We start from the raw sequence: 27,994 nt of genomic DNA, 5'->3' as shown, positions 1-27,994 counted from the left end.
TACTTCACTAATGGCCATGATCCTGGTGAGGCAGCTTCTCATGGCTGTGCTGTCGGCATTCTCAAAGATTCTTTCTTCCTCCAGGAAAGACAGATAGTTGAGGGTCTCCTTGCCGTACTGCTTACAGGCCTCGATCAGAGCTGCAGAGGCAAGGCGACAGAGGCTTTTCAAAGGTCCCCCTGGCTCCCTGTGTGTTTGGGGTGGCCCCTCCCCTCCGGTACTCACAGTCGGCCGACTCCGGCGGGGCTCTAAGGCAGGTGGCACTGCCGTGAACGATGGTGTCACTGGTCAGGTGGGCCAGGAGTGTTACCGAGTGGAGGAGCCCACTGATATCTGCAGGAGTTGAGAGGGAACTTTCTCAGTCCTGCTGGAGGGGTGTCACTTCTGTCCCTCCTTCCTCCCCACTTTGCAAGAGGGACACATACACTCCTTTTCTGGGGGCAAAGGAACCGATTGTCATTGCTATGTTCCAACGTTTCTGAATGTCACCTGGCTGTTGCTAGCAATATACCCTACTTATCCTTCAGGTCTTACCTTCTGGGCATGCCAGGTACTGGCTCCAGCATTTTTCCAGCTGCTCAATGCAGCTGGAAGTGGAGTTGACCTTGGACAGCAGGTGATCTGTGAGAGGGAAGACAGGGTGAAGTCAGAGCCATAGCCACATCTCGCTTCATCCCCATTAGTTAATCTGCCTCATGGATGACCCTGGGGAAGGGCGAGGCGTGTTCCACTGCAGGAGCTGCCCTGAGAGTGGGGAGGGAGAAGAGGTCGTTGGCTATGCTGACATGTGATTCTCTCATTGTAGCTTCAAAGGCTCTGCTTTGGAGTTATCTGGTCCTTTAGCCAAGAACCATGGCAACCACACCACGGCCTCATTTCCGCCCCTCATTTTCCATCACTGCCAATTGAATCTAACCTTGCCTTCCTGTTAAGTCTTTCAAGGCCCTAGGCATTGGCCTATACAGGAAAAGAATCTTTAAAAAAATATTTATAAAGTGTATGTGTAACTGATTCACTCTGCTGTATACCTGAAACTTTGTGTTCAGTCACTAAGTCGTGTCCAACTCTTTGCAACCCCAGGGACTGTAGCCCGCCAAGTTCCTCTGTCCACAGGATTTTCCAGGCAAGAATACTGGAGTGGATTACCATTTCCTCCTCCAGGGGATCTTCCTTACCCATGGATCAAACCTTTGTTTCTTAACGGTCCCTGCAGTGGCAGATGGGTTCCTTACCACTAGTGCCACCTGGGAAGCCCACACTCAACATTGTTAATCAACTATACTTCAATTAAACAACAAAAAAAGGCTCTTGGATTCTCATTCCTCTTGAGCTCAGAGCCCTGGCTCCATGGGGCTAATCGAGATTCACGCTCTGCCCACAATGCAGTCATTCCCATTGCCGCGCCTTTGTGCTCTGATCCAGAGACTGCATCGCGTAAGAGGTGAAGAGTAGGCTCCCTGCACAGGTGTGGCAGCCCCTGGTTCTAGCACTACTGGCTGTGTTCTCAGGTCACGTGCACCTGCTTCATCACCCGACAAAGGAGGGATAACGGTACCATGGCCCCAGCATCACGGGGAGGATCGATGGACCGAGGCGCGTAACGCCTTGAGAGTGGTGCCTTCACATAGCATAGCGAGCACGCAGTAAACGGCAGCTCTTCCTGCTTTCTGGTTTTAATTTGGTTGCGCCGTGCGGGATCTCTGATCTTCATTGCAGCCTGAGGGATCTTTAGTTGCTGCAACTAAGAATGCACACGCCACAACTAAAGATCCCGCATGCCGCAACGTCGGCTGCTTTTATGGGTTATGACTCCCCACTTTTCTTCCTCTCCATGGCTTCACGTTTCTCCTCTTCTTTCAAAACCCAGCTCACACCGTCTCCTGAGGAACCCTCCCGCAGCTGCCTGCTCTCCCAGCATTTCTGCAGTCAACAAGGTACCCACGTGTGTTCCTCCCTTTGTAACTGTGGGGTTTCCTTAGAGATGGGGTCCCTGCTGAACAAGACATCCTGGTCCTTCCTGAAATACTTCACCAAATCGAGACCTTTCTAGTTGATACTGAAAACCACCTGTTCCCTCCCTTCTGCCTTGTCCTCAGCGGGACCTCTCAGGACTTTGCCGACAAGTTCCCTCTGCTTCAAAGCAAGCTGGAATCTATTCATGGCTGTCCACACCTTCCCAGATGCCCCAGGGCCCGGATGCTCTTCTAATGTGTGCCCCATCCTTTCGTGATGGGGGCCCCCCCTGACCCCAACGCATGCCCTGAGGACTCTGGAGGCTGGAGCAGTGGGCCCTTGCTTACGCCCTTGCTGACTCTTGAGGGTGCGCAGGGGGAGGGTATCGCTTCTGCCCCTCCGTGCTTAAGGAAGATGCCTTCCTGTCTAGATCTGAAGCTCACAGCAGCCGTGTCTGGATTGAGACCACAGTGTCCTCCTTAGAGGCACACAGGGCTGCCTGTCCCTCCCTCTCCTGGCATTTCGAAGTGTTTTCAGGCCACAGCGCCCAGAAGGCATTTCACAGGTGTGATCCACGCAGTAGATGTCCCACCTTGTAGGAGGTGGCTGAGGGTGTGGAAAGTCCTACTGCCCATTTTACAGCTCCTAGGGGGTGGGGCCTAGGCATCCCCAGGCGATCCTAACACACAGCTGGGCTGGGAGCCTGAGTCAGGGGCACACGGAGTTCAATGCCAATACGAGGATCGGTACTGGGGGGATTGGGGGGATGACACCCAGAAGCCAGGCGAGGGGAGGGGCACCTGCAGATCCAGCGCAGCTTGAGAGAGTGGGCTCCTCCAACAGCCTCAGGGCCTCCTGCACCACCTGCTCTGCAGCCCTCCTCGCCTCGGCCAGAAGCATCTTGTGTTGGTCCTTCTCAAGCTGGCATACAGAGTCCTAGAGATGGTGGTCCCGGGAGGTGAGGGTCGGCCACAGACCTCCCTAATGAGCCTCCACCCACTACCTGCCAGTGACACAGCTGGGATTCCTGGCACCTTAGCTCAAGCTGCTGCTCATGAGGCCCAAGCCACATGGCTTGACAGAGAAAAAGCCTTTAACCTTGTCCGCGGGCATGTGCCACCAAGCACAGGAGGCTATGGCGCTGGACCACGGCCGCCCATCCTCCACCCTTGGGAAGAGAGAGCCAGGTTCCTTCTCATCTGCTACGTGCGAGGCATCACAAGTTATGCTTGCCGAGTATTCGCCTTCACAATCTGGCCAAAAGCCCCAAACTTCCTTTCATAGCACCCCCGCCTCCACCAATACCCACAACCCAGCGCCCACGGGTGTGAGGTTGGACTTGGTCTGCCCCAGGAGCACCCGGTACTTGCCTGTGCGCTGGACAGTTTGAGCTGTGTGTATTCCAGCTGCTTCCGAAGAGCGGACAGCTCCTCCTCCCTACAAGCCATGGCGCTCATCAGGCTGTCCCGGTCCTTCTCCAGCTCTGTGATCCGGGCGGTCCACTTTGCCTCCGACTGTGATGGGGATAGAGTGGCCCGGAGGGAGTTGCTGGGAGAATGAAGCCGTCCCTTTCCCAGAGATCCAAACTCACCCCCAGGCCATGAGGAATCTGCCACCTGCATCCCCGAGTGAAGACTGATCCTGGATGGGACCAGGTGGGCCACATGCCAGTGGGGACGGATGCTGTGCTAAGTTGCTTCAGTCGTGTCCGACTCTCTGGGACCCCACGGACTGTAGCCCACCAGGCTCCTCTGTCCATGGGATTCTCCAGGCAAGAATACTGGAGTGGGTCGTCATGCCCTCTTCCAGGGGATCTTCCCAGCCGGGGATCGAACCTGCCTTTCTTTGAGTCTCCTGTATCTTTTCCTTAGCACCACCTGGGAAGCCCTAGCTGACAGCAACCCCAAAGCCCAAGGGGAAGAGAATGAGCAAGGGAAAGACAGGTGACACTCACCTGGGCAGAATTTTCCAGGCTGCCTTGGACAATCTGGAGTTCCTGTTTGCTGGTGGCAAGTTCTTGCTTCAAATTCTCTAGTACTTCTGTCTGTTCTTGAGTCTGAAGGAGAAGGAAAACAGGAGTACTCTGATCTAGGTGGTGGCTTCAAGGGATAAATACGTGTAAAAAAATCCCCAAGCTATAAATGTAGATTTTTTTTTTTTAAACTATTTTTTAAATTTTGGCCATACCATATGGTATGTGGGATCTTAGTTCCCTGACCAGGGATCAAACCCATGCCCCCTGCAGAAGTGCAGAGTCTTAACCATTGGACTGCCAAGGATGTCCCTGCATAATTTTTATATAGAAGCAAGAGAGGTCAGAATGAACCAATAATTTTTCTTCCAGTTACAGGAAATGTCAAGGAGGAGCTTTAGGCATGGGGTGCCAAAGAATCAGACATGCTGAGCAACTGAGCACCACACTCAAACGTCATGCTTGAGCCCACAAACAACACGAATTAAAGCAGAACCAGATTTTTAATTCAGGCATCCCAACACCTGGTGGGTATTCTGCTGACTCACTCTATCTCACCATCTTGAAGCAATCCCCCTTCTTTGATTTCTAAGTGGTATCTTTTTTCAAAGAGCAGGTTGTGACCCATGAGTAAGAATTCATAGCAAACATTTTTTTTAATGCAATAAACAGAGCCAAAAAGTAACCCACATAATAAGGTAAAGTATCACTCTGTGAAACTTTGATTTTCATTGGTGTTTTTTTTTTTTAAACTTTTTGGCCATACCAAGCAGTATGTGGGCTCGTAGCACCCTGACCAGGGATGGAACACATACCATCCCTGGAAGCGCAGAGTCTTAACCACTGGACTGCCAGGGAATCCCTCCATTAGATGCTATTTTTACTTTGGGACACAGAGAAGTGTGAAAGCCCCTGCTCCTAAGTGGAAGGCACTCTGTTTTATCCACCTGCCTTCTCTTATGCCAACGGGACCTGCCGCCTAATGCCAACTCCACCCCAAGGCACGGCTGCAGACAACTCCTGGCTGTGGGTCTTTGTAAATGCCGATTCTCTCTCCCTGACATCCACCTGCTTCCACTTCAAAACCTCCTCGAGATTCATCTTAGCTGATGAGCCCCACTCAACTTCAGACCTTTCATCACGTCATACCCCTAACAGCGTACACATGAGTAACCATGTCCTGCGCCCTAGGGCCCCTTGCCACCCTCCCTGCAGATCCGCCCGTGAAGACAAGGCCCTCTATTCTGTGCAGTGCTCAAAGCCCCCTCCACCTTGGAAGGAGGGCACCCCTCCTCAACTCCCACCCACTTCTCTTTCCACTCACCTTCCGCTGGGCCTGGTCACTGATGCGCTGAAAAGAATCCTCCAGCTCTTTTTTCTCCCGTTCCAAATCCACCTGGGCTTGTCTGGCCACCGACACCTGTTTGGTCACCTCCGCATTCTGCAAGAGAAGAACGGTGTCTCGAAATGGCTTACCTCCTGCTTAAAGGCCATTACCCTTGTAGAACCAAGGATGGCATTCAGACTGCGAGTGCTCTAAAGATGAACACAGACATCGCTTCCCCACCCAGAGGAAGCTGTTGCCTTCAGATGCTCGACTCTCAAGTATTGCAAAAATGATCAAGATGAGGGCTATCACAAGTAGGGCTGGTACCTAAGGGGGAGCTTGAGATATGACAGCCAGGGAGCTCTGGTTTCCAAGAAATGGTGGGGACACTGACCCTGGAGAAGCCATCCAGCCGGGGTCGACGTCTCCCCTGGGCAGGGGGCCCTGTGCACGGGGGCCGGGGTGCCAGTGCTGGTGAGGGACCTACCTTCCGCAGCAGGTCGGCGTGGTTCTGCACCAGCTCGTTGTACTTCTCCTTGAGCTTGCTGTAGCGCTGCTCGTTGGCCTGGGCTTTCCCTGAATTGTCAAGGAGCAAGGTGAGGGGTCTGCACTGGCGGGGCACCCTCTGCTCTTCTGTAAGCCAGAGTCCCTAGAAGACTACCTTGCTTTTCCACAAACATCTATACCTCCTTCTCCCATAAAAGTCTTACTTAAAATTAAAGTCCTCCGGCACGTCTGCTTTAACAAAGAATCACCTGATTCAAGTCCCTGCACTGATTCATGCCCCTTGAGCATTCCACACTTGGCGTTCTAAAGTCAGTGTTATTGGCTGCTACGCCACAATTTTTCATAAGCTCTTTCTCTTTTGTCACCCTCTGTCTCCTCATCTCTCTGTTCCCAGCAGGGCCCCACGGGGAACTGCCACCTACCCTCCTAACCGCTGATGCTAGCGTTCACCCCTCTGGACAGACGCAAGGCAGGGACCCTGGTGCCCAGCCTCAGCCTGCATTCCAGGGCTGGCGGGGAGCCGCCCTCCCCGGCCCCACCCTCACGCCCACCCCAGCGACAGCTCCTCACTCTCGATCTCCGTCAGGCTCCGCTGAGCCTTCTCCGTGTCCTCGCGCTTCTTCTTGAGCTCGTCCAGCTCGGCCCGGAGGAACTCGCTCTCGTCGGCCGCCTGCTGCCGCAGGTGCTGCTGCTCGGCCAACTCGGCCTCCAGCTCGCTGGTGCGGCCCTTGAGCTGCAGCACGGCCCGCTGGCTCTGTGGGGAGGGCCTGGGGATGAGCGCGAGCGCGGGGTGGGACGAGAGGGTCCCACCTACCACGTCTCCAGTGCCAACTGAATTAACACCTGGGGTTTCCCAACGAGCTCACTCCCAAGGCCTCGCAAAGAGAGGTGGTCACTACAAGCCAGCCACCCACCAACAGGGGGTGACGGCAGGGGAGTTCCGGTCCTGTTAAAGGGGCCTGGGGGCAATGACAGGCCAGCTAGAATGAGGAAGGGGAGAATGCTTGCTGCTGCTGCTGCTAAGTCGCTTCAGTTGTGTCCGACTCTGTGCGACCCCACAGATGGCAGCCCACCAGGCTCCACTGTCCCTGGGATTCTCCAGGCAAGAGAACTGGAGTGGGTTGCCATTGCCTTCTCTGGAATGCTTGCTGGTCCCAGGTAAAGGATCTGATCATCCATGAGTAAGCACCAGACACAGCAAATAACTGGCAAAGCTACAAGCCAAACCTCATCACCACGTGACAAGAACAGGTATCTCACGGCACAGCTTCACAGCCAGCTGGTGGTCATGATTCTCTCCAAGTATCACAGGGCCCCTGGAGTGTGGCTTAAATGCTGTTCCCAAGAGTAAGTGTACTGGAAATACATGACCTGCTGTATTGGCATTTGGCATTTCTACTAATTAACCCTCCATTAAGATGTGGCTCAACAAGAGTGGATGTGAAGAGAATTTAATATCGAAAGCTATCACGTTCCGGTAAAGCCCAGAGGTGGATCCGAGCCCAGCTCCTACCTCAGTCTTCATGTTTTCCAGCTGTGCTTTCAGTTCTCTGGTCTCTCCAAACAGCTGATCAATTAACTGATCCCTAGGAAGAGAAGGAGAGCAAGTTTGCTTCCACCGTGCTCCTCTTTCCTTTGAAATGCGAGCTGGGAGACCCGGAGAGGAGGTTAAAAGCCGATGTTCATTTGGGAACAATTCTTTGAAATCCTGTAAGTTAAACTCTAAGACCCGCAGTGTCTCCAGATACTAATCTATCACCCACGGGCCCACAGGTATCTCAGCCTCATTGGGCTACTTCTCTAGGATTTGAAAGGGGTCAGTATTCAAAGGTTAGGACTTCCCAGGTGGCTCAGCAGTAAAGAATCTGCCTGCCAATGGGTTCAATCCCTGGGTTAGGAAGATTCCCTGCAGAAAGGAATGGCTACCCACTCTAGTATTCTTATCTGGAGAATCCCATGGACAGAGGAGCCTGGAAAGCTACAGTTCATGGGGTCGCAAAAGAGTCGGACACGACTTAGCTACTAAACAACAACTCGAAGGTCAAAACGTTTATCTATGAAGCCCAAGAATTCCTCTTCAGTTGGGTGTGGCGATTGAGCTCTTGGCTTAACACAGCGCCCCCACCATCTGCTTTAACCCCGCAGCCCGGACTCACTTCTCGTCCTTGTTCACGCCATTCTGACTGTTGAAATTGAAGGGGTCGCTGCTGGAGGAGCTGCCAAAGATGTCGTCGAACTTGCTGTCAAATGAATTCTGCTGCGACCAGAAAGGAGGGAGGACAAGGTTAGAGACCCAGAGGGGTCTGTGTGGGTCTCAACAGCCACACGTGGGAAAAGATGCTTTCTTAATCTGGTTCAGATCCAGGTACAGCGCCTCCTAGGGGTGGCAGGGTGGCGTGATCTGTCTAGGTCGGCGCTCGGGTTACAATGTGGCTGCAGAACTTCTCTGGTGGTCCCTGTGAAGGGAGCCCCAGTGCAAGGGGGCCGAGGTTTGATCCCTGGTCAGGGAACCAGATCCCACATGCCTCAACCAAAGATCCCCAATGGCAAACTAAAAAGATCTCGTGTGACACAGCAAAGACCTGCTGCAGGGGTTTCCCTGGTGGCTCAGTGGTAAAGACTCCGCCTGCCAACGCAGGAGACACAGGTTCGATCCCAGGTCCAGAAAGATACCACATGCCTCAGAGCCCATGTGCTGCAACCACTGAGCCTGCGTTCCAGAGCTCAAGAACGGCAATTACTGGGCCCATGTACCCTAGAGAGAGAAGACCCTGCACCGCAACAAAGAGTAGCCCCCACTCTTTGAAACGAGAGAAAAGCCTGCACAGCCATATAGAAATAAAATGTAAAAAAAAATAAAAAGAGCCAGTGCACTCAAATAAATGAATAAATAAATAAGAAGGTGGCCGAGCTTGGCCATGGTCCTCCCGCCCACCTCCCTGTACCTGGGGGCGCCGGGAAGGGCTAAGTGAGCTTCCTCTTACGAGGTCCTCACCTGCTGGGAGGCGTCCATGCCCATGAGGTCATCCTTCTCTAAGACCGGCTCGCTGTCAGGGGACGACGCCTCGGCTGGGATCACCACCACGGGGCTGACGTGTTCTGACAGGGCGGAGGCTCGCAGGAAATTGGGTGGGTTCTGAAGCGGGAAGACACATTTCTCGAACCCTGCCCGCCTGCCCACCTCAAGGACAGGCCTCCTGGGCTCAGTAATCCCCTGGCACGCTTACCTCTGGCAGTTGAGGGATCTGAATGAGCCGCTTGAAGTACTGCAAGTTGCTGGAGCGGTAGAAGAAATCTTTCAACCTAGGGGTGGAGAGAGGTTGGAGGGCTGCTGGGGGCCTTCACTAGCCCCAAGGAGGGGACACCCCGCTTTCCTACTGCCTGCCCAGCCCCGGGCACAGGCTGCCAAGGAGATGCCCTCCATGGTGCAATTATGACACTGCTGGGACACATTATGTATTCCCAGCCCTCACTGATCTGGGGGTGAGCAATGTTGGTGCTGTTTAGTTGTAAGTTGGGGCCGCCTCTTTGCGACTCTGTGGACTACAGCCTTCCCAGGTGGCTCAGGGGTAAAGAATCCACTTGCCAATGTACGAGATGCGGGTTTGATCCCTGGATCCAGAAGATCCCCCGGAGAAGGAAGTGACAACCCACTCCAGTATGCTTTCCTGGAAGAATCCCATGGACAGAGCAGATTGGCAGGCTACAGTCCATGGGGTTGCAAAAGAGTCGGACATGACTTAGTGACTAAAACAACAACAAATAATCTTGGATGGATATGGGAATGAAGAAACTCCAATTTTTTCTCATCCTCAAGTCTCCATTTTGTATCTAAGCATGGAAGGCCAAGAGCATCAGACATACTTTCTGAGATGAAAGGGGGTTAGTGATATTAGCCCTCGCTCTGCAGCACCGAATTTTCTCCTGCTCAGCCCAATAAATGAAACCGCTGGGGTCTCAGGACAGCCCATCAGACCCCAAGGTTAGGACTGTCCCTGTGACCTCACTGCTGCTTTTCCCGAATTTGGGGACACCGAGGCCTCAGCAGCTGTGTCCGCGAAAGAGAAGGTGATGCTTTCATTAGCTAGAAGAATGAAGGGAAACTGAATCACCTGACCACACGTCCCCCGCTTTCTGGGCTGGAGCCAACAGTAATAGGCTCTTGCTTTCCTAAGCTACTGGAATTTAACATTCCAGGAAATCGGCCCCAGGGCCTGTCTCCTAGGATTTAATAAGTCATTTTTTATAGCATAAACATACAAGGCTTTTCAAACAGAATAAGGAACCGGGTGGTTAGCACAACTCTGAACTTGCCCTCTGATTGCTACTCAGCAACCAGCAAGAGAAGCCTGGGCTTGGGTTCTGGGGGCGATGCTTTTCCTGCAGTCAAGGATGAAGAAATTAACAAGGAAAACAATCACGCTAGTGTCCTTCCTGGCTCCCTCCTTCCCCTGTCTCTCCTCCATTCTGGCCCCTCTTCTCGGGCAGACTTAATTGAAAGATGAACTGGACTTGTCATCTCATCACCAACTTTCTTTCCCGAAAACGCAGCAGAATCATTTGCCCCTCTGTCAGACAAGCTCTTCCTCTTCTAGACTAGATAGCAGGCTGATTAGTTCCTGAATTGATTCAAACATTGACGAAACACTACAGTCTTAAGGAACTATTATGAATTCAGGTGCTAGAGATACAATTCCAGGCAAGACAGTCGAACAAAAATAAGGTCATTCTTAGAACTAGAAAGCTGCTATAATGGAGAATACAAGGGTGGGTGGGTGGGGAGGTGAGGTGGAACAGGAGATGGGGGGAAAGACCCCACTTAAATAAGGTGGATAGAGACTTCCTTTGTGCGGAGGAGACTGAAGGTGACCTGGATGGAGCTGGAACAAGAGCATCTTGAGGAGGGGGAATAGCAAGTGTTAAGCCTCTGAGCTCTGGGTATGTTTCAGGAACTGGAAGAGGACCCCACGAAGTATGCCTGAAACACTATGAGCACTGGACAAGAGGTCAGCAAGGACGGGCAGAGGCCAGATCATGCAAGGACCTTGCAGACCACAGAGAGGGGCTTAGATTTGGTTTTCATCGTTATCAGAAGCCACTGAAAGGTTGGGAGCAAGGGGGTTATGTTTTCACAAGGTCATTCTAACTGTTGGATGGGGATGGGATTGCAGGGGACAGGAGCGGAGCACCGTGTCCATACTGGAGGGTCCTAGTAGACAGCAAAGGAAGGGGCCGAGGTGGGAGGCAGAACTAGAGCCAAGATCTGTCTGTAGATAAACCAAGTGTCATCTGAGCTCGCTAACAGATTAAACGTGGGGAATGAGGGGAATGGTGAGTTCCAGATCTCTCTCTTAAGCAGATGGTGGGCAGTATTCACTGAGATAAAAAAGATCAGGAAGAAAACATTTTTGGAAGAAAGCCTAGAGTTCAGTTTGAGATGTAATTTTAGTGTGAAAAGTGAAAGTCACTCAGTCGTGTCCAACTCTTTGGGACCCCATGGACTATTACAGTCCATGGAATTCTCCGGGCCAGAATACTAGAGTGGGTAGCGGTACCCTTCTCCAGGGGATCTTCCCAACCCAGGGATCAAACCCAGGTCTCCTGCATTGCAGGCGGATTCTTAACCAGCTGAGCCACAAAGGAAGTCTGAGAATACGGGAGTGAGTAGCCTATCCCTTTTCCAGCAGATCTTCCCGACCTAGGAATAGAACCAGGGTCTCCTGCATTGCAGGCAGATTCTTTACCAACTGAGCTATTAGGGAAGCCCAAATTTGGTGTAGAGATGTCAAACAGACCACTGGGGATGTGAGCCTGGCATTCAGAGGTGAGGTCTGGTTGGAGATACATCTCTTGGAGCTGTCAGCAGGCACATGGCATGAGACCAAGAGAATTCAGGTAAAGAAAAGGAGAAGAGGATGAAGTCCTGGGCCTAAGGGTAGCAATCAGTGAATGAATGGAATCACCTTCCTCTGAGATTTATTAGAGAACTGATGGCTTCCCCAATCATTGGCAGTTTTACCCACACCTTCTTTTCCTTCGCCTTTAAAGCAATAAAGCAGGTACCCTTGTCCCTCGATGATTTAAAAGCAAGTGCTCCTGGAAATTCCCTGGTGGTCGAGTGGTTAAGACTCCACGCTTCTAAGGCAGGGGGAGCGGGTTTGATCCCTGGTTGGGGAACTAAATCCCATGTGCCTATCGCACGGTGCGGCCAAAAAGTAAAATATAAAATCAAATCAAAGCAAGAGCTCCTGCCAGGATGGGTTGCGTTTACAGCACTTTAGATTCGCTTCTTTTCTGTCACTCAAGCCGCTTACTTTGTGAACTGCTCCAGGAACCGGTCCCGGTGGCCTTGCAGGGTGTCGGCTGGGAGACCTGGAAGGAATCGGAAAAGAGTGAGAGGGAAGGAAAGGGCCAGAGGGCAGGGGACCTGGGGAGGGAAGGGGACCATCCTTCCTGGGGCCAGTGGTCAGCCCAGGGGAAGGCATTCCTGACCTAAAGCTGCCCAGGAACTGGTAACCTCTTGGGCCCAGTTGGGGCCAGCAGGGACTCTGGAGGTGCTTATCAGCCAACTCTCCTTCTGTCTGCTCCTGGAGTGCGAGCTCTCTGGGCACAGAGGGCTGGAAGTTGTGCCCCTAACCACAGCAGCAGGGTGGACCAGGGCAGGCCCTGGAAGGGGGCTCTCTCCCAGAGGTCATGTGCACTGGATGCCCTGGGTGAGGCTTTGTGCAAACGTGAGTCTGGGAGAGACCCAGGGAGCCTGCCGGGGGGCCAAACACCACAGGACTGAGACCCACAGGAGCCAGTCTAGCACTGGCTCGGTAACTGCGGACTCTACGATGCTGGACAAGCAGCAGCCTCTTAGGGCCGGCCTCCTCCCTGGCAGAGTGGGGACCGCTCACCTCCCAGATTGTACAGTTCTATGTAGTTCAGCTACAGATGTCTTAAATTTCAATTTTAGAAATTTTTGAATGTGATACTATCTTTCAGTATAAACACGGAATACACATATAAATATAGTAATTCAAAGGAACAAAAGTTTACAGTGATGACAAGAGCACTTTCCCTCAACAATCTTTCTCCCAAGAACCCAGGAAATTCAGTGGTGAGATTTCTCTCATCATCGAGAGAAATCGGACAAACTCTAATGAGGAACATCCTACGAGGTATCCGACCAGGACTCCTTAAAGACGTCCCTGGTGGTCAGTGGTTAAGAATGCACACGCCAATGCAAGGCACAGACATGGATTTGATCCCTGGTCTGGGAGGATTTTGGAGGCTGTAGAGCAACTAAGCCCGTGAGCCACGACCACTGAGGCCTGGAGCCTAGAGCCTGTACTCTGCAACAAAAGAAGCCGCCCCAGTGAGAAGCCTCACACTCGCCACAACTAGAGAAAGCCCCCGTGAACAACAAAGACCCAGGGCACCCAAAAATAAAGTGGAGAAAAAAGCAATAAAAACAACTGTCGAGGTCATCAAAAACAAGGCAAGTCCAAGGAACTGTCAGAGCCTAGAGGAGCCTAGGGATACCTGATGACTGAATGTAACACCACGACCCAGATGGGATCTTGGGACAGAAAAAGGTCATTAGGCATAAACTGGAAATGTGCATAAAGCATTGACTTCAGTGAATAATAACGTATCACTATCAGTTCACGAACAACGTGGTAGCCTGGAAGGGGAGGGAAGGGCCATCCTGGGTCACCGCTAGGGCAGGCTGGGTGCGTCCCTGCACACAGCAAGGCTTGGCCCCGATCTTTTATTATTATCAAGACAGCTGGGAGCTCCAGGGGCCTTCTGGAATAGGAGTAGAAAGCCAAGGGTGCCAGGGCGGGAGGAGCTGCCTCTCTCCAGGGACGGCCTTGCGGCCAGAAGCTTTCAGAGATCAAGCCCAGAATACTCACAGGAGTGGAGCTTGAAGAGAAGCTTGACAGCGTAATCATAAAGGTGGCTGCAATCCAAGATGACCTGGATGAGCGGGGCGAGGCGGCACTGCCCGGCTGTGGTCACCGACACGGAGCGCGACATGTCCAGGGAGTTGAACACTAGGGGACAGGAAGGGGAGACGTGAGCAGAGCTGGGGAATGAGGGGCCACCTTCTTTGAGGGCAGAGGACAAGCGTTCGGCACCGGAGGACCTGTTCTGTGCAACCATGGTCTCGTGTTAACGTGTTTAACCTTTTCAGCACTTCTCTGCTTTGCGCTATGCTCAGGCGTGTCCGACTCTTCATGACCCCATGGAGTGTAGCCCACCAGGCTCCTGGGTCCATGGGGTTTCCCAGGCAAGAATACTGGAGTGGGTGGTCGTTTCCTCCTCCATTCAATACTCCTACAGGGTAGCTAAAAGCATCCCCATTACACAGAGGAGGAAATTGGAGGTGAGCAACTTGAAGGAGGTCACAAAGCCAAGAAGTGGTTTTGCTTGAGAGATGTTGAGTTAAAAGCCAGAGCCCCCGTGGCCAGAGAATAGACGAGGAGCCTGTGTCCCTGGCAGCCATCAGGCTCCCTGTGTCACAAACCAGTGAAATGAACTGGTTCTATGCTGTGTACAGCCCAGTGGGAGGCCAGGAAAGAAGGGATTTGTTGGGGAGTGCCCCAAATGCCTCCTTCCAGTCTGAGGAGCTTCACGCTCCCTGCCCCACATTGGCAGGCAGAACACAGCACCTGGTAGACTTCTGATCTAATGTGGGAGGTGAATTCTTATTCAAGAGAAGCTCTCAGTTTTACGGTGAATCAGATTTTCAGGATCGGAAGGCACACAGCCCCATGCAGCCCTCCGTCTCAGCATGAGCTCAGTCTCATGGTGCCTTGACCCTAAGAAACACCCGATCTGGGGGTGACAGTAGAAAGCATGTGGGGAAAATATCAAACGTTGATCAGAACACGAAGGAGCCGATAATTCAGCCCGGGCTTCCTGGTGGGTTTTCCCAGTGTTCTTGGAACACCAGACGGGGCGACGTGCAGGAACCTCGGGTGGATAACCAGAGAGGCTTCGAGGACACTGGGCAAGGAGCCAGGAACAGGGTGAACCATCAGGATCAAGGCTGATGGAGGTCCTTGTAGGGAGTGGGTGACCTGCCCTCCATTCTCCCAGGCTCCAGAGGGCAAGATGTTCCCATGGACCCCTCCATGCTCACCTCCTGCCCCCTGCTCCTAAACCAAGCAACCAGATGCCTGGCCGTGGACCGTCAGCACACACCACTGGCCAGGCTGATCTCCCCACAGTGGCTGCCCGCCGCCTCCAGGGATTCCACATGTGGCCAACACTGAGAGACATCCCCCTGCAGGCCCTCAGTGCATGGGACAGCCCCGGAGGAAAGCCCAGAGCCACTGTGTTCGACCTTCCCTGGCCACACTAATCCCTGTTAACAGGCTTAAGTCTGGCAACTGAAAGAAAAAAAAAAAAGTCCCAAACAGTTCTAATTAAAAGGCAGCTTTTCTTCTTGACACAAATTAGAAGCAGCTGTCACTGCGAGGCGGCCATCCCCAAGTCTCCTGGCTTCCCTAGGCTCCACTCTGGCAGGGAATCTCAGGCTACTCCTGGCCGGTCAGCTGCTTTCCAGGAATGCCCCTTGGCATCCAGTAACATCTAGAGTGGTGTGACTGGGGGCAAAGTTACTCAATCTCTTGGTGCCTCTAGGTACTCTTCCGTGAGATGCAGATGGTTCTAATGGCACATTCCTCGTAAGGGTCTCATAAGCAGGTGTTATAAGGATTAAATGAGAATGTCCTATAAGCGGCATAGCAACTTGCAGTGGTTCTTCGGGTTGGCTTGGAAACTGATTAGAATCACCCAGGGAAACGCAGAGACGACTCATGACTGCCTGCAGCTCCTTCATCCCTGCTTCTGTTTTAATTGGTCTAGGGTAAGGCGGGGGGCAAGGCTTCTGGGCTGGCTCAGCCATAAAGAATCTGCCTGCCAATGCAGGAGATCGGGCTCGATTCTTGGGTCGGGAAGATCCCTCTGGAGAAGGCAATGGCAACCTGCTCTAGTATTCTTGCCTGGGAAATCCCATGGACAGAGGAGCCTGGTGGGCTACGTTCTCAGGTGATGAGGATGCTGCTGGTCCAGGGACCACACTTTGAGAATCATTGCAGGTGCATCCAATCAACATTCACTGTACCTAGCCCACGTTTCCCACAGTTGAAAACCTGGGGCACCCTCTTCCGAAGGTTCTGATCCAGATCTTACAAGGTCACAGACTAAGACTTAGAAGCTGGATAGACTTCTGATCCCATTTTTCTCCGTTTCTGGGCTCATAAAAGGTGAATGGGCTTTTCCCTGGTGGCTGGTAAAGAAGCTGCCTACCAATGCAGGAGATGTGGGTTTGACCTCTGAGTTAGGAAGATCCCTTGGAGAAGGCAATGGCAACCCACTCCAGTGTTCTTGCCTGGACAATCCCCATGGAGAAAAGAGCCTGACGGGCGACAGTCCGTGGGGTCACATGACTTAGTGACTAAACCACCACCACCAGGAGGTGAATGAGGATGGAGGAGGGTGGGGAAAACCACGAGCATTCAACCATGCAGGAGTGTGTGCAAAGACTCGGGTAGCTCTCAGGAGAACTCTAGCTAATTCACCCCAGACACTTCCAGAGCATTCAGATGGGTGTTGACATCAGTTTATGAACTCTGTTCACCTGCTGTTTCTTCACTGCTATTCATCTAGAAAGCAAGTGTTCTTGAACTTGGCTGCTGAGCACGTGCAATGACAGGCACGGGGCTAGAACAGAGGTGAGCAAGGCCTAGTTCCTGATTTTTGAAGAGGCGCTCAACATATATTGCTAATAACCCAAAGGATCAAGGCATATGGAAACAGAGCCAAGTATCATGGAATGCTGGGGAAGGAAGAGGGCCAGCCCAGCTGAGCGGCAGACAGGTCTGGGCCAAAGGACCAGCCAGTGCTGGGGCCACAGTCCAGGGACTGTCGGAGAGGCTGGAAGTGTCTTTGGACTCTCGGAGGCCCGGGCTTAGCAGGGAGGCCAATGCAGTGGGGAACTGCAGCCCTTCTGGTCACGTGACTCTGAGAATGCCCTTGGGCTTCAACCTCTGTACCAGGGCCGAGGGCACAGACACGGTGGGGCAGCTCCATCTTCCTGGCCCGTGCTGTACAACTTGTACAGAGAGGGGGGCTGGGCTGGCTGTTCCCAGGAGGGAACCAGTCTGGGGGTCAGGTGCTGGCCAGGAAAGCCTGGGCCAGATGGGAGGGAGGGACTCACCAGTTTGGAAGAGGTTAAGTTCACACTCCAGGTAGTCGAACATTTCCACTGTCAGCTGGAAACTGGACCCAAGAGGAAAGAGAGCTTATACTCTATAGCCCAAAAGCATGCGTGTACAGGTGTGCACGCACAAACACACACACCAGCTCTGAGTCTCAGCCCCCACCTAAGTGGATATTAAGCCCATTGGAAGATCAAGCAGGGCGAATTCAACAGTGACAGCGGTAGAGAAAGAGGGTAGGTTCCACGCTGTGTTGGGAGGGCAGAGGGGCACAGAGAAGGGAGGCCTGGAGCGGGAAACACCCTGGAAGGGTTCTGGGCGAGGCACCAGCAGTAAGCGGCCCCAGGGTCAAGTCACTTAGCGGCTCTGTCCCCACCTTGGCCACCGGCCCTGCCCTCAGGCCCTCTGTGACCCTAACTGGAAGTGAGAAGACCTACACAAGCTCCCGTCCCCCTCGGGCCAGGGCATGAGGACGGCCACTTACAAGTTATTGACGTCACTCTCTCCAGCCTCCTCTAGCTGCCGGTCACTCATGTGAAGGTTGCCTGGGAACCTGGGGTTCTGGGAAGGAGGCAGAGGAAGTCAGAACAGGACACCCCGAGAGCTCTCTCTACAGCCGACATCACGCACACCAAGTCCCATTGAGCTCCGGCAGCAACAGGATGGATTCTGTTGGTGTGGGTGCCTGCATGCTCCGTGGGGAGTACACATACACACAGACACACACACACAGACACACACACACAGACACACATACACGAAGGTTCCATCCCATCCCTGGGACCCCAGGGAGGGCCCCACCCCCACAGCCTGTACCACGGACTTCGTCTCCCTGGGGCAAGGACACCCAGCGCGTGACTGCCGGTGGTCCTCAACCAGACACCCACACCAGGCAGGCAGTGTAGCCTCTGCTTATCCCCAGTACATTCCGAACCCTATCCAGGCTTCCCGCTGTCCTCTGACCACTTCCGGAAGCTTCTATTGTGAGTTCAGGGCCAGGCAAACCGATTCTCATATTAACTTCAGCAAAATGGAATTAGTAAAACAAACTTGAAGGTTGGAGAAAATTACAGGAAGCACCCCCGCAGTCAGGGAAGGTTATCTGGGATTATCAGTTGTTGAGTATCTGTAGTCTCCTGTCTTTCTCAGTGTGGTCTGTCCGGAGCGGAGGGAGCACAGAGAGATGGTGGCCAGTCCACCAAGGGGGCTCTAAATTCCAGGCTGAGTTCTTCAGCCTCTGAAGACAGAAATCCTCCACTTGGGCACCTCCGTCTCTGGCTGTAACACCCTCCTGTCCTGAGGCCCACCACCCCGGTTCCTCTGCCTCAGAGACTCAGGCTGGTTGCTTTTTTCTTTTTTAATTGATTTTATTTTTTGGCTACACCATGCAGCATGTGGTTGCCTGACCAGGGATCGAACCCACGTTCCCTGCATTGGAAGCACGGAGTATTAACCACTGGACCAAAGGGAAGTCCCCAAGCCGGTTCCTTTATCGCCCCCTTCTGGCTGTTTACTTCCTCACTGGGTCTGGACATTATGGCACCTACGGCACCTCGCGCTCATCTTCGTTCCTGCCTGTCCTCACACCACAGTGCCGAGAACCCCAGTGAGTCTGGATCATTGTCCCATGCTCTGTGTCTCAGACCAGCTGCCCTTCTCCCTGGAGAATGACTCACAATTCATCACTATGAAACTGCGCTCTATAGCTCTGCGTGAGTGCCTGCTAAGTCACTTCAGTCGTGTATGAGTCTTTGCGACCCTATGGACTATAGCCCGCCAGGCTCCTCTGTCCATGGGATTCTCCAGGCAAGAGTACTGGAGTGGGGTGCCATGCACCTCCTCCAGGGGATCTTCCTGACCCAGGGGTCATACCCATGTCTCCTGAGCTCCTGCACTGCAGGGGGATTCCTTACCACTGAGCCAGCGGGGAAGCCTGCTCTCTAGCTCCACTGCCCCTTAACAGCCCTTGTTGAGGCTTCCTTGATGGCTCAGATGGTAAAAAAAAATCAGCCTGTAATGCAGGAGACCTGGGTTCAATCCCTGCATCAGAAAGATTGCCTGGAGGAGGAAATGGCAACCCACTCCAGTATTCTTGCCTGAAGAATTCCAAGGACAGAGGAGCCTGGTGGGCTACAGTCCATGGGGTGGCAAAGAGTCAGACACGACTGAGCAACTAACAGTCCTTGCTACTGGCCCATCGGTTCCCCTTCCCATCAATGACTGCCCGACTCTGCACCTGGTACCCAGATCCCACGCCATCACCCTCGGCACCTTACCACGTCAGGCGCTCACTTTCTTTTTTTTTTTTTTTTTTTCAGATTTCACAAATATTTTATGCACTGGTCTACAATTTTTAATTAGAATTAACTATCAAAGACACTGCACCCTTTGAGCATAACAATGTTTAATGGTGGCTTTTTTAGGTGAATGCTTGAAAGTATTCAACATTAAATTCAATTTACATATTTGCAAACACATTATTAGCAATTCTTAAATATTGCAAATCAACTAATTCAAAGCACAGAAGGCTTGTTCTCAAGAAACTCTTCTGAGGTGACATGAAGACTGAAAGAAGCCTTTAACTTGAGTCCAGGTCTCTAACCAACAATCACCATATCATCGCTGGTGAACTCATATGAGGGAACTTCAAGGTTGAGAGGTGCAGGCCCCTTCCTGATCCTGCCAGACGCATCATAGTGTGACCCATGGCAAGGGCAGTAATAACCACCAAAATCTCCTGCATTTGCAATGGGTACACAACCAAGATGAGTGCAAACACCTATCAAGATAACCCATTCAGGCTTCTTTACTCGTTCTAAGTCATGCTGTGGGTCCCTCAACTGGGACACTTCAACTGCAGCTTCCTGGTCAATTTCCTTCTTGGTTCGATGGCGCACGAACAGGGGTTTGCCTCTCCATTTGAAAGCCATGTTTTTCCCCTCTGGAATATCGGATAACTTGATTTCAATTTTCGACATGGCCAACACATCGGCAGAAGCACTCATGCTGGAAACAAACTGAGAGACGACATTCTTGGCAGCATATGCAACACCCACAGTAGTTGTTGCAGTTATCAAATAGGAAAAACCTTTCCGCGCCTCACTGCTCTCTTTTGAAGACTTTGTACTATCTAACACTTCAGGGCGACGATAGTCAGAGAAGTCAGGCACTTTGATGTCTGTATGGGAATAACGAACAGAAGCAGGGACATTGAGGCCCACGGAAGCGACCAAAGGCCGGCCCGCGGCTTGGCCTCTGAGCGACTCCCGGCACAGGACGGACCGCTTCAAGTCCAGCACAGGAGACTCCGAGGTGGCAGGCACCGCGGCCTGTACCAGGGGCCGCAGCGCGCCCGCCACCCCGCGGGACGTGGCCGATAGGACGGGCGCGAATGGGCCCGAGCGAGCGGCGACAGACAACATGGCGACAGGAGCTCCGAAAGCCAAGCCGGTCACAGGGACGACCTTCCGGCCGCCTCACTTTCTTATATCAAAACTCGGCATCCTGCTTCCCACTCCCTTCCCTGCTTCAAAGGTACCCACCTGCCATGCCCTTCCTCCAGCTTCAAAGAGGAGTCGACACCTTCCTGACTCAGGATCAGCCCCTCCCTGCGTGCTACTGAACCAATCTAGTTTCTGGTTCCTTCTCTCGCTCATCCCAACAAATCCTGCTTGAGCTCCTGTTACGGGCCAGATGCTGGGCCACACACGGGACAAGGGAGACACGTACCCCTGCTCTTGGCCCTCCCGGAACCCACAGGGCTGAGCGCCCATGGCTCTACCTGCCTCCATAAGCTCCTGCCCGCATCCCGTGCTCCAGGTCTTTCCCACGGCCCCACATCTTCCTCCAGTTGTTGTCCCCGCCTCTCCTCCCTTTCCTGCCAATCTTCAGGAAGTCCCTGACCCTGGACTGTCCCAGAGATAACTGTCTAAACCTGGCTCTCCCCATCTTTCACACCGACAGCCCAGCCCAAGTCATCCTCCACACTGAATGGAAGACCTCACACACCAGCCCAGGCACCTGTCGCTCTCCACCCTGCCTGCTTCTCGTACTAACGTGGGTCTCCTGATAATGCCACGTGGACGCCAGAGTGTCCTGGGCCTCCTGCCCTTATGTCTTCAACTGTTCCACTGCCAGGAACACCCATCCTGCCCTTCCTCATTGCCCCTTCCTCTCTACCTGCTAAGTGGCAGCCTGGGGTCTGGAGAAGGGGGAAAAAGTACTCCACAGCAGGCAGAGAGAGATGGAAACGGTGGGACCAGAGGGCAAACCGTGGTTGAAGTGACATATCCCATTCAATACCCTCTCTTTATGATGTGACCCTGATATTCCACCTGGAGTGATGACAGTCCCCTCCCTGTGACTCTAGGAACCTCTGTGATGGCCTCCACCAGCACAGGATGGTGGGAGGGACACTCTGACTTCAGAGGCTGGGTCATCTAAATGAACTCTACCTATTCTCGTGGCCAACTCACCAGGCTGCAAGGAAGCCCTGACTAGTGCTGAGACTTCGTGAAGAGATGCCAGGCCAGCCCCCCACCGTTTCAGCTCTAGCTGGCATCTGACTGCAACTGCATTGGAAACCTCCAGCCAGAACTGCTGGCCAAGCCTTTGTGGAACCCCAGACCAACAGAATGTCAGAGATAACAAAAGACTGCTGTTGTTTTAAGTCATTAAGCTCTGGGGTGAGCTTAATGACTTAAGCTTAAGGTGCTGGTGTATCCAGCACAGGTAATTGTAATGCCCTAAGGCTGAGCTCAAGTGTCACCACCTCCTAGAAGCCCACCTGGTTGCCCGAACCTGGGCAAGACACCCCACGACTCACTTCTGTGGGCCCTCCTTACTCTCTCCCAACCAGACTGCGACTCCCAAAGGCAGCAGCAAAGTCTATCTCTCTTTTTCTCTCCAGAACCTCACCTCGCCCTAGTCCAGAGTCGACCCTCAGCGATACACCAGGGGAGTAAAGGTGGTTACTGAGGACAGCATGAGCTTCTAATCAACCTGGCCCAGGTTAGAATCCCACCTCACCACCGAGGAGCTTTCTGACTAAGGTCCTTAAGGCGCCCAGCCACCGTCTGGGTTTCACTTTCCTAGGATATGATCGTACATGTTTATAGGGCTGTTGTGAAGATTAAATGATATTCAGAAAAGGTTGAATCGACTAGGATGGTTTTCATGAATCAAAGATACCCCTTGAGTATATAAAAGATACTGGAGATAAACAGACTAAGTTATGGTATTTCTTCTTAGGTTTCCTCCTTTCTCTGTTTCCACTGCCAGCTCCCTAATTCGGGCCGCTTCCCCTCCCACCTGGCGGGCCGTTCTTCCTTACTTCCTATTGCCATCATGCCCACCCTTCAAGGATTACATCAAGCCCCACCCCTCCCATCTTTTCAAAACATCCCTGGCACTTTTCTGCAGGCACACACCTGGCACTATTATACAGCTATTGCAAGTGTGTAAGCTTCTCTCCCCAGTGGATCTGTGAACTCCTAAAGAGCAGACCCTTTCTCCTTATCCTTATCTGCCACTTGGCACATACTTTTATATGCATTAGGTATGTAAGAAATACTAACTAAAGTCATATCTTGAGCAGAAAGTCCTGTGTGGACACTTATTGTATGAATGGAAGGAGTTACTCCTATTACCAGTCAAGTCAGTGCTTCTGAAATATTTTCACAAGGCCACCTGGTGGATCAGGCTTCCCAGGTGGCGCTAGTGGTAAAGAATCCACCTGCCAGTGCAGGGGACACAAGAGACGCGGGTTTGATCCCTGGGTTGGGAAGATCCCCTGGAGTAGGAAATAACAACCCACTCCAGTATTCTTGCCCGGAGAATCCCTGGACCGAGGAGCCTGGTGGGCTAGTCCAGAGAGTCACGAAGAGTTGGACGTGACTTAGCGAATGAACGCACTTGGTGGATCAAGTTTCTCTCTTTGCAAGATTCGGAACAAAAGGTGCAGAGAACCCGGGCCAAAATCCCAGGCCACATCCCACTGGCTGCGGTCACTCTATAAAATGTTTCCTCTCGCACAGCTGGGATACGGTGTGAACATTCCCTGAGAAGCCAGGCTGTCCTATTACCTGGAAAACCTGACAATTAGCGTGCCCGGGGGGATTTCTCTGGTGGTCCACTGGTTGAGAATCTGCCTTCCAATGCAGAGGACACAGGTTCGATCCCTGGTCGGGGAACTAATATCCCAAATGTCTTGTGGCAACGACACCCACGTGCTGCAAACACTGAGCCCACGTGCTCTAGGGCCTGTGCTCCACAAGAGAAGTCCTTGTGCCTCAAAGAGAGAAGCTGCTGCTGCAACCAAGACCCAGCACGGCCGAAAAACAAACCAAAAAAGCCCAGCCAGGTGTGAGGAGACGGGACAGCCCCGGGCGGGGGGCGGGGTGGTCTGTGAGGGGCGGCTGGCAGGGCCGGAAGAATTGCTGAAAAGACTCACTTTGGTGTGGTACTCCATCTTCGTTCTCAGCAGTTTGAGGTAGATGCTGCAAAGCTGCCCATACCCTTCACTCAGGTGGCCCTTTGACGAAGAGGAAAGAAAGCAGGCTGTCAGCACTGAGAACTTCAGGTTGAAAGACCGACAGCTGGGACGTCTTTTTAAAAGAATATATTTTGTTTTCCCCTGAGTATGAAAATAACATATATCCCCTGTTGAAAATTTGGAAAATATAAAAAAGGACACTGCAAGCAAGTCATCTTCAGCCTGACCACCAGAGACCATCATGGGAAAATGCACAAGGGTCGAAAAGTGAAAGATGAATGGATCAGAGACTGAAGTGTAAAATACAAAACTAAAACTCCTAGAAGGTCACAGAGGAGAAAACCTGGATGACCTTGAGTGTGGCAAAGGCTCTTTAGACATAACACCAAAGACACAAACCATGAAAGAAATAATTGATACATTGGGCTTCATTAAAATTAAAAACTTCTGCTCTACAAAAGACATTGTCAAGAGAATGAGAAGATAAGCCATGGACTGGGAGAAAATATTTGCAAAGGACGTATCTCATAAAAGACACCTATCTAAAATGTACAAATATACCCTTAAAACTCAACAATAAAAAGCCAAACAATTCAACTAAAAAAATGGACCTAAGTCTGAAAATTCAGACTACATACTATATGATTTCAACTATATGGAATCTGGAAAAGGTAAAATTATAGAGCTATTCCATGGACCATAAGAGAGACTGAGAGCTGAAGAATTGATGCTTTTGAACTGTGGTGTTGGAGAAGACTCTTGAGAATCCCTTGGACTGCAAGGAGATCCAACCAGTCCATCCGAAAGGAAATCAGTCCTGAATATTCGTTGGAAGCACTGATGCTGAAGCTGAAGCTCTAATACTTTGGCCACCTAATACGAAGAACTAACTCACTGGAAAAGACCCTGATGCTGGGAAGGATTGAGGTTAGGAGGAGAAGTGGGTGACAGAGGATGAGATGGTTGGATGGCCTCACCAACTTGATGGACATGAGTTTGAGTAAGCTCCGGGAGTTAGTGACGGACAGGGAAGCTTGGCGTGCTGCAGTCCATGGGGTCGAAAAGAGTCAGATACGACTGAGCCACTGAACTGAACTGATTCCATTAACAGAGGAGCCTGGGGGGCTACAGTCCAAGGGGTCACAGAGTTGGACAAGACTTAGCGACTAAACAATCACAACGAGGAATGTACAACCACCACGAGTAAACTGTACTGTAAACTACAGACTTTGGTGATTATGATGGATGTGTCAGCAACAAATACTTCACTGTGGTGGAGGATGCTGATAACAGAGGAGACTATACGCATGTTTGGATGCTGGGTACATGGAAAAATCTCTGTACTTCCCATTCAGTTTTTCAGTGAAACTAAAACTGCTTTCTGTAGTCCATGGAGTCTCAAAGCTGCTTCGAAAAAAAAGTAAAAGAGGCTTCTAAGTTCAGAAAGTCTTAGTCAAATGGAAGAGACAGACAACATAGAAGAATTATATTTTGGATAAGGCAGGCGGGCTAGGTACCTGGGTTGACCTTCCCAGTGAAAACGACTAACAATACTGAGTGAGACATTAAAAACACTTTGAAGGTATTAGTGAACTAGCAAGAGAGTAAGGAATCTTCAGGCCAGGAACTGAGTAATTCAGATATTCAGAAAGCAAATGGCTTGATGGGGTCAAAATGGGGGCAGGGGCAGGGGTGGGGGGTGGGGAGATACTTTCTCATACCAAGTGAACCTGAGTTTTGGTTTTCTGAGTCTCCAGGGCCAGGGCCGGAGGCAGGGCTCTCACCTGCCCAAGTTAAAGAGTCTAGTGGAAGAGCCGATTGCCTTCCTGGTGCAGGGGAATTAAAGGTAAATTGGAAATAACACACATGTACTTCTGTGCTGAAGGAGTCCCCCCGAGGACTGCAAAGAAAATCCACTGCCTTAAACCACTGTTGTGATCAGAGGGAGGGAAAAACTACTTCCAAGAACTGAACCGTGAGCCAGTTATCAGGGGGATCTGCTCAGAATTCATAAAACTTTGAAGCTGAGAATTTAATTTAGAGTGATCTCAATGGACGCAAATGCCAATTCTCTCTGGAGGAACCTGCCTTTGTTAGAATTCAAAGAATTCCCACCAAAAAAAAAATGTCCAGGAAAATGAGCAATTCACAGTAGAAAAATAACTAAGCACAAAAAGAAACCACAGAGCATGAGCAAAATCCACCTAAACAACAGATGGCGGAAACAGATCTCTAAGGACTTTAGATACTGGAAGTATAAAAAGTGATATATGAAGTCATATATTTAATAAGCCCAAATAAATTAGAGACTTTTAAAATATATGCAGGGCACAATAAATTATAAAGAATGCCAAGCAGATCTGAAAACAAAACCTAAATTCCAAGAAATGAGAACTATACTAAAATCGAAAACCTTATGGAGAGGTTTAGCAACAGATTAGACCTTGTGGAAGGGGGAATAAGTGAAATGAACACTAGATCTACTGAAATTATCCAGAATGCAGTACAGAGAGAACAGGGAGAAAAAAAAAAAAAGTGAAATAGTGGTTTAAAGGCGTGGGGAATAGAGTGAGAAAGTTGAAAAAACTGCTAACCAGAGTCTCAGAGGAAAAGACAGAATGAGGCAAAGGCAATATTTGAAAAGACAATGAGGACTTTTCAAAACTAATAAAAGATAATAATCTACAGATTTAAGAAGTCCAGAGAATCTGAACTAAATTCACACCTAGATACATAATAAGAACTTAAAAACAGGAAAAAAAAAAAATACAGATTAGCTTCAAAGAATAATGATGAGCCTAACAGCAGACTTCATAGGAATGAAGGAAGCCATAAGCCAGTGGAAGGGTATCTTGACTGATATCTTCCATGTGCTAAAAGAAAAGAACTATCATCCCAGAATTCTAAAGTCAGGGAAAATATCTCCCGTGAATGAGGGTGAAAGACATTCTCCATCAGGCAAAAGTGGTTGTTTCCCACCAGCAGACTCTCAAGATCCCAAACGCATGCTCTGAGATGTAACGGGAAATGAAGAGCACCAGATACAACAATTAAAATAAAACATAGGGTCTAAAAACAACCAAAATTAAAATCTATGACAACAGCATACGAGGGAACGAAGGGTGTTAACATATTCTAAGGTCTTTGTGCTATACGGGAAACAAAGACATGAATTTTAGACAAGGATCACATAAGCATATCCTTTTCATTTTTAGATAACATTATCAACAGATTTAAAAAAAAAAAACCTCTGCTTTTATTTTTGTATCTTCCCACTAGTAATGAGGGGGAAAGTGAATGAGAAAGAAAATACCCAATTAATCCGAAAGAAGGTAAACAACGAGAGAAATAGAAACAAACCAGACAGGACAAAGCATAAAATAAGATGGGAGATACAAGTCTAAAGATATTATCCATTATAATAAACGTAAACGGAGTAAAGGTCCAGGTAAAAGACAAAGACTGCCTCTTGAATTTTTAAAGAATTCAACTAAATGCTATTGACAAATATATTTCCAAGACAAAAGATTACAGAAAAGTCAGTCAGTCAGTCACAATGCAGTACATCTGAAACTAATATTATAAACCAATTTTTCAGTTAAAGAAAAACTGACCATAAACTAGCTCATACAGCAAGGCTCAAAAAACTTTGAAATCTCAATAAGATATTGATTCTCTAGCCACAATGCGATACATATACATGTAAAAAATATTTAAAATATAAAAAGTTATAAGTAAAAGGATGAAAAAAGACATACCAGATAAATTCTACAAAAAAGAAAAAGCCCTTAGCTTTTCATGTTACAGAAATGTAACAAAACTCTCTAGCATACAGTTGGGAGATTTGGGGATAAACTTCTGCTCTGTTCAGGTTCACTAGTCTTAATGACTTAGGAAAAGCTGCTTCCTCTCTCTGCGTCTGTATTTCTCATCTATAATGGGTAGATTGGACTACATAATTGCTAACATTTTGTGAGTGCAGACAGATACAGGTAAGAATTTTAAGGAAAGGGCTAACATAGCAGTTCTTATCCAGTGGGACAAAAAGACACATCAGCGCCCACTGGGGAGATTCTACAAAGAGCAGGTTACCTCCCGTTCTTACACATACTCCTTGAATCTAGAGGGATTCTGGTATGTATACCAAAACACTCTTTTCAACGCATTCAGATCTTGCCATCTACCTTCTCCCTCTTCCTAAGGCACCGAGAATCCCTAACCAGGAAAGGAAAACCACTGGCATTTAGATTGGGAATGCCAGTTCTCAAGGTGCTATGACCCCCATGGGACCAGGGGAAGGAAAGAAATAGGAACTATGACTGTTACTGCCAAGGAATCCCAGTGCCCGGAGACCACTGGGACATGAGCTTCCAATGGCAGGAGAAACTCCCTGGCCCTGGAACTTGCCAACAGTTTCCAGGGACTCCAGGTAAGACTATGAATATCCTGGTTCCATGTGGGGGCATCCCCGAACCCCTCCCTGAGGCTTGTGAGGGAAGTCCGAAACAAGGTGAAAGAGATGACTT

At 50.7% G+C, this 27,994-nt stretch overlaps 2 protein-coding genes across 2 annotated transcripts in view; both read right to left on the bottom strand.

Annotated features, from left to right (window-relative positions):
• The window catches only part of HIP1 (huntingtin interacting protein 1), a 133,532-nt gene that overhangs the window by 15,688 nt on the left and 89,850 nt on the right, over positions 1 to 27,994 (bottom strand). The window contains exons 5-22 of the mRNA XM_068968833.1: positions 23,427 to 23,507; positions 17,460 to 17,536; positions 16,975 to 17,036; positions 13,661 to 13,801; positions 12,074 to 12,131; positions 8,987 to 9,062; positions 8,755 to 8,895; positions 7,916 to 8,013; positions 7,273 to 7,345; positions 6,330 to 6,513; positions 5,740 to 5,828; positions 5,250 to 5,366; positions 3,908 to 4,009; positions 3,324 to 3,467; positions 2,754 to 2,889; positions 535 to 621; positions 226 to 333; positions 4 to 140 (exon numbers count right to left, since the gene is read on the bottom strand). Of these exons, the coding sequence (XP_068824934.1) occupies positions 4 to 140; positions 226 to 333; positions 535 to 621; positions 2,754 to 2,889; positions 3,324 to 3,467; positions 3,908 to 4,009; positions 5,250 to 5,366; positions 5,740 to 5,828; positions 6,330 to 6,513; positions 7,273 to 7,345; positions 7,916 to 8,013; positions 8,755 to 8,895; positions 8,987 to 9,062; positions 12,074 to 12,131; positions 13,661 to 13,801; positions 16,975 to 17,036; positions 17,460 to 17,536; positions 23,427 to 23,507 (1,911 nt within the window). The remainder of the gene's footprint in view (positions 1 to 3; positions 141 to 225; positions 334 to 534; positions 622 to 2,753; positions 2,890 to 3,323; positions 3,468 to 3,907; positions 4,010 to 5,249; positions 5,367 to 5,739; positions 5,829 to 6,329; positions 6,514 to 7,272; positions 7,346 to 7,915; positions 8,014 to 8,754; positions 8,896 to 8,986; positions 9,063 to 12,073; positions 12,132 to 13,660; positions 13,802 to 16,974; positions 17,037 to 17,459; positions 17,537 to 23,426; positions 23,508 to 27,994) is intronic.
• LOC138076432 (cytochrome b-c1 complex subunit Rieske, mitochondrial) lies at positions 19,328 to 20,431 on the bottom strand. Its single transcript, XM_068968586.1, has one exon. The coding sequence runs from the start codon at positions 20,395 to 20,397 to the stop codon at positions 19,573 to 19,575; it is 825 nt and encodes a 274-aa protein (XP_068824687.1). The 5' UTR covers positions 20,398 to 20,431; the 3' UTR covers positions 19,328 to 19,572.

The sequence above is a fragment of the Capricornis sumatraensis genome, chromosome 3 (assembly GCF_032405125.1).
Source record: "Capricornis sumatraensis isolate serow.1 chromosome 3, serow.2, whole genome shotgun sequence".
NCBI lineage: Eukaryota > Metazoa > Chordata > Mammalia > Artiodactyla > Bovidae > Capricornis > Capricornis sumatraensis.
The sequence above is the reverse complement of the archived record's forward strand: the minus strand, read 5'-3'. Positions and strand labels throughout refer to the sequence as shown.